The sequence below is a fragment of the Scatophagus argus genome, chromosome 4 (genome assembly GCF_020382885.2).
Source record: "Scatophagus argus isolate fScaArg1 chromosome 4, fScaArg1.pri, whole genome shotgun sequence".
Taxonomy (NCBI): domain Eukaryota; kingdom Metazoa; phylum Chordata; class Actinopteri; family Scatophagidae; genus Scatophagus; species Scatophagus argus.
In genome coordinates, this window is record NC_058496.1 from 13,390,518 (window position 1) to 13,399,913 (window position 9,396).

General features: G+C 42.7%; 1 protein-coding gene across 2 annotated transcripts; it reads left to right on the top strand.

Moving 5' to 3' along the window:
* Positions 1-4,737: 4,737 nt before the first annotated feature.
* Positions 4,738-9,039, top strand: adra2b (adrenoceptor alpha 2B). Of its 2 annotated transcripts, XM_046387895.1 has the most exons (3): positions 4,738-5,065; positions 5,572-5,662; positions 5,844-9,039. In XM_046387895.1, exon 3 carries the CDS (start codon positions 5,867-5,869, stop codon positions 7,430-7,432), a length of 1,566 nt encoding a protein of 521 aa, XP_046243851.1. In that variant the 5' UTR covers positions 4,738-5,065; positions 5,572-5,662; positions 5,844-5,866; the 3' UTR covers positions 7,433-9,039. The 2 variants fall into 2 exon arrangements, with proteins under 2 accessions (XP_046243851.1, XP_046243852.1); XM_046387896.1 differs by having other exon boundaries at positions 4,738-5,662.
* The last annotated feature ends 357 nt before the right edge of the window (positions 9,040-9,396 follow it).

The window sequence follows — 9,396 nt, forward strand, 5'->3', positions numbered from 1 at the left end:
CATAAAGGGTGTCAACCATTGGTCACAAGAATATCAGAGTTCATTCGGCTTGTTTCCATGAATTTCCGAAACAGTTCACAATTTTTGATCACTGAATTGGTCTAAATGGTATTTGTAAGCAAAATGCAGCAAACTTGAAGACAGGCAGAAATGTCAAAGAGCTGCCACTAAAATGGCATTAAAGACCATAAAGGAAGGAAGAAAGGCCATGCAAATTATACCACCCACGCTCTTGTGTTGGCCATAGCTAAAATAACCCACTTCCCTTCATTTGCAAATGTCCATTGTTCAATATATACGACAGTAAAACTGTTGTGCTTGTGTTGTGCTTTTCTTTCTCTAACCACAGTTTTTAGACAGAGTAGGAGAATGTACCTTGGAGTTTTCAGGTTTTGATTAAGAGAGTTTACTTAAACTGAAGCTCAAAAAAAATAACATTTGTTCTGGTTTGTGTTCATTCAGACCTTCACTTTCACTTCAGCTCTTGTCATTTCAAGTATATGCATAAAATCCAATAAATTGTGATCCATATTCTTCCATGAAGCTAAACCATCATCTGCTATGGTTAATTTTTTATTATTATTATTTTGCTATATATATATATATATGACAGACAAACATCTGCACTCTAATCTATGCAACATTCGACCTTTCGCTGTAAACCAAAACATGCATTAATGAAATGAAAGAGGAAGAAAGAACATTAGGAGATAAATAAACATGTGACTGGTTTGAATGCATATAGTTACAATAGATTGTATTGGAACTCAGTGGAGTAAGTAGCTAAGTACTTTTACTCAAGTACAATTTTGAAATGCTTGTAGTGTACTTGAATATGTCCATTTTCAAATACTTTATAGAACTGTACAGTTTTTGTACTTTTTGCTTCACTATACTTATGTGACGGCTATGATCGCCGGTTTCATTTAAGATTAACTTATTACAAACACATGATAAGTCCATAAAACATGATGATTAATGATGAAATAGTTTCCAAGTTTTTGTACTTTCATCCCTTAATAAAAAAAAAAAACAATGTCTGTTTGACCTGATATTTCACAATAAAAGCACAGTTTTGAGATTTAAAAAAAAAGCTAATGTGTTTAGCCGCATTTAGCTTGTGAACCTTTGGAGGGGACCCGCTGGACTAAACTACCTGTTTAATTAGTTTATTTAGGTACACTGACCAGCTTCAACAGTAAAATGCTGCCTACACAGTCAAGCATCAAACTTAAACCTAACAATTTAATAAAGTCAAAATCAGCAGTACTTTTACTATTAATACTTTACTACACTACAGCACACTACAGCACATTTTTCTGATAATTCGTCAGTTTATATTAAGTAGCATTTTGAATGCCAGACTTTTACTGTTACGTAATTGAGTGTTTTTGTATTGTTGTACTGGTATTTCTTCCAGGACAGCAGGTAGTTTCGAAATAAAAATGTGCCAGATGTGTTTCGACAATTGGATATTAGTTTGTAATGAGACAGCGCTCTCTAGTGTCAACTTTAGAAACTAACAGAAATAAAGATGATTTAAAGGCATCCAGCAGATGACGCCAGCGGACTGTGGCAGCCTTTTTCATTATCAAGACAACACAGCAGAGCCACACACACACACACACACACACACACACACACTTCCCATCTGTACTGCTTCCTAATGCATGATTGTCCATTAACACATTCAAATTACTTTTGGTGTCATTTCACTTGATTATTTGTTTATCCCTGGAAGCAGACTGATGCACCTCACTCAGTCAGGGTCCTTAATGGAAACAGCCTCAAACCTCTACTCACCCTTCCGTGTCCAGATTAAACAAGTGCCATGATCAATCATATTACTTCAGGCTGTGGCGATACCTCCAATTGCTGTGTGTGTTTACGCATGTGTGTGGCTGTACTGCACGTAAAGAGGAGCCTGTGAGATTACAGGGATCTGCACATCGACCTTTGTTTGATGATGTGATATTCAGTATTTGCTGACTGTGTCACTGAAACAAGAAATCCCAGCTGGAGAAAGCTGCCAATAAACGCATAATATCATAATATCACTATCTGTGATATTGTTGGCTGGAGAATTACAATGTAGTCATCTAACACGTGCATGCACTGGCCGGCTGACAGACGCACAAGCAGCAGTCGTCACCATTATTGCTATGAAATGACTGTATGGTCATCTGGGAGAGCTCCCTGCAATAGTTTGCAGCTTACAGACACATACTCACACACACTTGTAATACTGTGGTATTGAGGATGTTGAATAATACAATGCAGTGTAGGTCCAGTGAAAGGGGTTGCAAGAATATATGAACATTATCTGCTATTTATGGTTTTTCTTACTTTTCTATCCTGTTTTTTTATTCTTTGCTTTGTATTGTGAAACACAATAAATACAAATACAATATAATTACTTCTTTAGGCCTCTAGAAATATTCAAATGATTAACCTGAGAAGACATTTGGTTGACCCTTCGGCACCTCAGTTTAGTGGAACGTATGACAGCGGGTTGCAAATATCTGTTACACCTTTTTAAAGGATCACAAGTTTGGTACCCAAATCCAGCCTTGAACGTCACACCTTCACACCTAACCCAATCCAGTATCGTTAACTTGATTTGAGTTTTGATCCTAAAATCAAATCTTATCCATTTACTGGCCAAAACGTCCTCGCTCAGTTTCTAAAATCAAACGAAATCAACGAGCACACACACAAAGAGGAAAGGGGAGGCAGAATCAAGCCAGTAACTCAAAAAAGGTCTAAACTGAAAGCATCCAGAGGGCAGGTACTGCGCTATAATTGATTTGGATCTGAACCATAATGCGCACAGACTCTGACTCAGACCTTAATGCATTATGCTGACCTGCAGAAATCTGGTGCTCGTGTGTCTTTAAAGTTCTCCTCACTTCTTTATAGTTTTTCTTAAATCTTATTACTCTACAAGACTCTGAATTAAACAAGAGATTTTGAACAAAGCAAGACTTTTCCAAAACAAAGTTTCTTAAAGGGTAGATGCCTTTTCCAGACCAGGTACAAACTTTTCCAGTCTGGATGTTGAGCAAGAATTACTGTGACCACTGTGTGTGATGCGTGACAGCAGAATTTCCTCCAGGCCTGTGTATTATGTGTGTGTGTACACGTTTTTACACCACATGCTCTTATACAACGAGCACTTCAGAAGTGATGTACTGTGCACTGAACACGCTTCTCAGTCTCCATAACCTTGGCATCTGTGACACACCCCTCTCACCCAGAATGCATTTTCACCGTGTTACTAAGCACGGTTTTACCCGTGGAAACATATACTTGATTGTAGTGCTCTCTAAAAGCTTTATTCTCTTTCTCTTTATATTTAGAATGTGTAGCGTGCTGAGAAAAATGCACAACCATTATTGGCAGCTGGCTTCAGGTCACACAATCACAGAGCAGGGCTTCCAAGTGTAGCTCCACGGGTGGATAACTGGACTTTCTCTCTCATTAAAGCTGCAATATGTGGGGGATGCACTACAAAAACAAGTAAACATCACCTCCCACCCACACACCATTCATAAGATTGTGCATGTGTAGGCCAGCGAATGTGTGTGTGTATTGTTTGTTTGTGTGAGTTTATATCACAGAGGCTACATACAAACTTTGAAACACCATGGAATAAACTCTGCTACTGTTTAATTTATGGTTCAGCAAACAGCCAGCATAACAAGGGTTCCACTCGATAGGCAATCGGGCACTTGATCCCAGGTGTAGAGAATACATCACGAGGGATGCCGTGAATGTGTGTGCTTCTTGGGGAGGAAGTGTTGCAGGGTGCATAATGCAGAGGGGATTTAAACAGAAGTCAAGTGACGATGTAAATGCATGAGCACAGAAAGAAAGTGCCTTATGCCCCTGTTCTGCACCCCACACAATTTCAATCTCTGTGCTCAGTAAGCTTTTACATGCAAAGTCTGCAACCTTATAAAATATATGATCCATTGTTTGAGCTTAAACTACTTACTGGCACAAGGGGACCTCCTACAGTTTGATGCACTGATAATTTTGCCCTCTCAAAGGGGTCGCTCCTAATGCGGGATGCGACTTTAATAGAATATCCCACATTTGTGTACATGTTCTTGCATTGAAGGATTTGACTTATTTCTCACAACTCGGAATGAGTTCATCTTAAATAAATTCTGGCAATCTGTACAGAGGTTATTGATAACATGCACAACACGATGAAAGATATGACACTGCAGCATGTACACAAATTTTAACCCCTGCTTCAAACATGCAGGTGCTTTTTGGCCTGTACAGCCTCAAGCATTGGTCTTATCTAAGCCAATTCTGAAAAAAATCAGAGAACAGGCTTGTGAACACATTCAGTAGCTAAAACTGGGTGTCAGTATCCTTAAGTAGTTTGCTCGACCACCAGCATCGGCAGTGAACTCGTTTATTGGCCCTAAATGACTGGGGATGTTAGAGGTTACATGGAAACTGGTATAAAGTCTGACTCTGAGATCACAAGAGTTTTCTCTTTTTTTTAAATAGAGAAGCACTGCCCAGCCATATGTGCTTTGCCACATTACGATGATGATGACTGGACACCTCAGCATCAGTTGAGCAAAGCGATGGCACCCAATAAGACATTTCTAATATAATCGCGCTGGGTGAGCCTCTTGGGTATAGATTTAATGTGAGTGTGAGGGAAGGTGGGGGAGGAGGGGCTACAGGGATAGAGAAAGTAAAGATCCCATTACGCCCACAGCTCCACAATGACATCACTGGGTCTAAAAAGAAGCGCAAGAGGCAAATGGGAGGCACCCCACTTATTAGATTTTGTCGTAGGGTCCTGTTCACAAGTGAAGATGCTGCTGCGTCTCTCCGAGGCAGCCTGTGGTGTGCGCCAGCGGAGCGGCTGAATCATGGCATCCCGGTGAACTTCCGAGGAGACAGAAGCGCCAAGGACCGAGTAACAACTCCTGAGACGCACAGGCTGAAACTGTCCTGCTGGGATAATTTCAGTGCTGAAGAAACTGCGCGTTTTGACTGCATATCTTGCTTCACGCGCAAGGATGGAGAGCTTGAGGTTACCTTTAAGTTTTCTTTTGTGCAATTGACTGGAAACGGTGCCATCAGTCAGGGAAACTTCAGTATTTTTTCATTAGCAATCACTGTTAATATGAACTTTGTTACACTTTGCCTAAACCATTCTGTGTTGCCTGTTCAGCGTAATCTGTGCGATATATACGAGCGTCTCCAAACGAGGACGCACGGAGATCGTAGAAGTGTCGAGATTATTCATTCCAACCCAGTGTTTTATATTCAATTTCCACAAATTATACTGGGCTATTATTATATGAATCTTTAAATCATCAAGACAGTAATTAATCCATTTAGGGGAAAAATGATCGAACTTGGATCGAACTAAAGAAGTTTTAGTTTTTTCGGTCTAAATTGTATGTCTCAAGGTTAATGCTCAGTAGTCGCTAAAATTTCCTATTGGTTTTTACTTATTTGTGGAGAGGTGGGTGTCTGTTCTAGGAAGTCCTTTTAATTGAAAAGCACTGATCCATGTCTTGACGCATTGTCCAGGACCGTTCTGTGTGCTTAAAATGGGCTTGGAAGACCTGCCGTGGAGGATGCAAGGGAGCTAACATTTGGAAACAACACAGAGACAAGTGAGGTAAATATCATACAAATTATGATGTATTATCCCGCCTTATTCACACATATTATTTTAAGAGTAAACACAGTATTTTATCGTGCACAAACAATTAATCGTATTGTACACTTATTAAGACCCTGGAAAACATTCTTTGAGCAAATCTTATTCAGTGACCTGACGTATTATTTAATCTATAAAGACTCCTGGAAAGCTAATCCCAGCATGGCCTCGGTTCCGGACAGCGGCTGCTCCATGGAGCTGAGCGGCTGGAACAGCAGTGTGAGCAGCGCCGGAGCCTCAGTCCCCTGCAACCAGAGCATCCTGAGGCTCGCCCCTTACTCTCCCGAAGCCACGGCGGCCTTTGCCACCGCCATAACCCTGATGGTCGTCTTCACCATCGTGGGAAATATCATGGTCATCATCGCTGTCCTGACCAGCCGGTCACTCCGAGGTCCGCAGAATCTGTTCTTGGTGTCACTGGCTGCTGCAGACATTTTAGTGGCCACGCTTATCATCCCCTTTTCTCTGGCCAATGAACTGCTTGGCTACTGGTACTTTAAGTCCCTGTGGTGTGAGATCTACCTGGCGCTGGACGTGCTGTTCTGCACCTCCTCTATTGTGCACCTTTGCGCCATCTCACTGGACCGCTACCTGTCAATTTCCAGGGTTACTTATGGGCGTCAGCGGACTCCCAAACGCATCAAAGCCGCGATTGTGGTGGTATGGCTCATCTCTGCCATCATCTCCTTCCCTCCCCTGTTATCACTGAACAAAAGCGAGGGAGGAAACAAGGGGAGTGAGAGAGGACCTCAGTGCAAGCTGAATGATGAGCGCTGGTACATCCTTTACTCCACCATCGGCTCCTTCTTTGCTCCATGCCTCATCATGATCCTGGTCTACATAAGAATCTACCAAATAGCCAAGCAGAGGACACGTTGCCCACCAGGAGAGCCCAGAAAGGATGGGGTCGGCTGTGCCACACCAAGTCAGCCTCCACGAAAAATGCAAGCCAACGGGAATGATGAGGAAAGCACACCCCCTTCATCAAACAAAACCTCCAATGCCAGGCCCCCAACCCTCGCCATCACCCCTTCTCCTTCTCAAGGAGAGTCTCAGATTTCCCCGAATCCCACCTCCAATAATCTCCTGCAACCTCCAGCCGTGACCCCAGTCACAGCCTCCCTTGATAGCTCTCCCCATGGCCCCTCGGCCCCCTCCTCTGTGCCTCAGTCTGCCCCTGCCAAGGGCAAGAACGGCAAGAACGGCAAGCGGCAGGGTGGGAAAAAAGCTGACAATAACAATGGCGACAGCTCAAGCACAGAGAGCGACATGGAGCACAGCCAGGGAGGAGGTCGAGGCAGCACCAGCATACCAGGATCACCTGCGGGAGGGGGGGTCCACTCCCCTGCCTCAGTTAAGCGGTACCGGGACATGATCGCCACTTCAAAGGGGGCTCGGCTGGTGCCAGGGAGGAAGTCAAAGACAGAGAGCAACCCTGGGGCAGCACGGCGTAAAGCGATGGTCAACAGAGAGAAACGCTTCACCTTTGTCCTGGCAGTGGTCATTGGTGTCTTTGTGGTGTGCTGGTTCCCGTTCTTCTTCTCCTACTCTCTGCAGGCAGTGTGCCCAGAGACGTGTGCCATTCCAGATCCGCTCTTTACCTTTTTCTTCTGGATCGGCTACTGCAACTCATCACTCAACCCCGTCATATACACCATCTTTAACAAAGACTTTCGAAAGGCCTTTAAAAAAATACTCTGCAGAAGCACTAAGGGCACTTTCTTTTAGCATACAAATCCAATAGGACATGGACATAAATAATTCTTTTCTCTGAGGCATATAAGAAAACAATTTCTCAGAACACTTAAAGGGCTGTTTTAAAATCATGTTCAGTGGTGGAAAACCCAGAATCAAACTTGGGACTCATTCTTTTACAGCTACAGTGTACTCAAACAGGCAACTTGGACTGTAAAATCTCATTTTGCAGCTGATATTGAAAAGTTTGCCCAGCACAGGGACAGTGTTACACAATAAACGCTTAGCACCTCAGCGTCTCTAATAAGATTTTGAATTTCAAGTTTCATCTCCAGATCACATCAAAGAATGGATTGTAGTGGGACACAGGGTGGTACAGAATCCTAGGAGAAATGTATGCACACTCTTTAAATCCGACAGAAGTCAGGAATTAATTCTTCAATAAAAAGTCAGACTGTGTAATTTATAATATGAAATGTTATAGTCTTAAAGGCCTCCGGGGGAAAGAAAACAGGTTAAAAAATGACTGAAAAGTGGCCTTAGAATCCTGTTAGCTTAGGGCCATTTATTTATCAATACAGAACACAAGGAGTACACACGGTTAGTGGTGATTTCTTACGTCTGCAGTCTTAATTTGCCTGGCTGCAGGGCAAACATGTGTTCCTCAATTATTATCCTTCAACAAGAGAAGGTTTCTGTCTCTCAAATGTGATAGCACAAACAAGGGCACCCTTTCAAACTTTTCAAACTTATATGTAGAAAGCCCTCATGCCAGAGACTTTTACTTTTGGCTCAGTAGGGGTCATAATGGACACCCAGGTTGTTTGTAATGACACTCTTGGCTTTCAGCTTTCACAAAATTCAGAGCGATCGAAGCATGGTGGATTTTGGACCACGTGTACACTAGTGAGACCCCCCCCGTTCTCTTAGATTGCTTTATATCTTAATTTGGACTATCACACTGATGGACTGGACTGAGAAAGCCCTCTATTGAACTGCCTCAGTATTTGGACATTTAAGTAACAATCAAGTGTTTTTAGCCTCTGGAAAGTGCTTCAGGGGTTATTAACAGTATCTAATGGGAGGTGCAACTGCTCAAGACTGAAAAAAAAACTAGATTCTTACTATTTAACAAGTGAGGATTATTTTCCACAAACCCTGCTTCACGACGATCAGCAGTATTTAGCAGGTAGACATTTGCAATGACTATAGAAGACAAATGAACAATGCAATTAAGGATGTGTAATGTTGTTACCCCTAATTACACCTACGTGGGTTTTTCTGACAACTCTTTGGCTGAGTCACTCTTTTTCCAACGCCTCTGGCACATCATCGCCTGCAGTGGACCTCTACAAGGCACATTTAGTTTGTTGCTAAGAGGCGAGAAGATGAATGGTACATTTATTTTTCTCACCAATAGACTGAGCCTCTGTCATTTTCCTTGAGAAAAAAACGTGTCTGTAACTGTGAACAGTATGCAGGCTTACTGACTTCATGGGACAAGGGCTGTCAGCAGCAACACTTCAATTTGCTAATTGTCTAATTCTGCTGACCTGTGTGTGTGTGTGCCTGTGTGTGTGTGTGTGTGTGTGTGTGTGTGTGTGTGTGTGTGTGTGTGTGTGCGTGTGTGCCTGTGCGTGTGTGTGCCTGTGCGTGTGTGTGTGTGCGCCTTTGCGTGTGTGTGTGTGTGTGAGAGAGAGAGAGAGAGAGCACTGACTTTAATGTTTTTCTGTGTCAGTGACTCCTCTGGCTGCTGTGCTCTAAGGATCTGTTGTAATATTGATACAAACAGAGACCAGATTTCCTGGTGCAGGCATCACTTTAATGTCTGTCATGTGGAGGGTTCAGCTTGATGGGACATATTATATCACTATGTTGAGAAAGTCTTACTGAACTTAAAGTCAGTGTTAATCAGTGATATTGAACACGTGGCTCTGAAGGGGTCGAGGAGCCTTACAGGACACTGGCCTGTCTCAGTGATATCTGGCTCTGTGTTG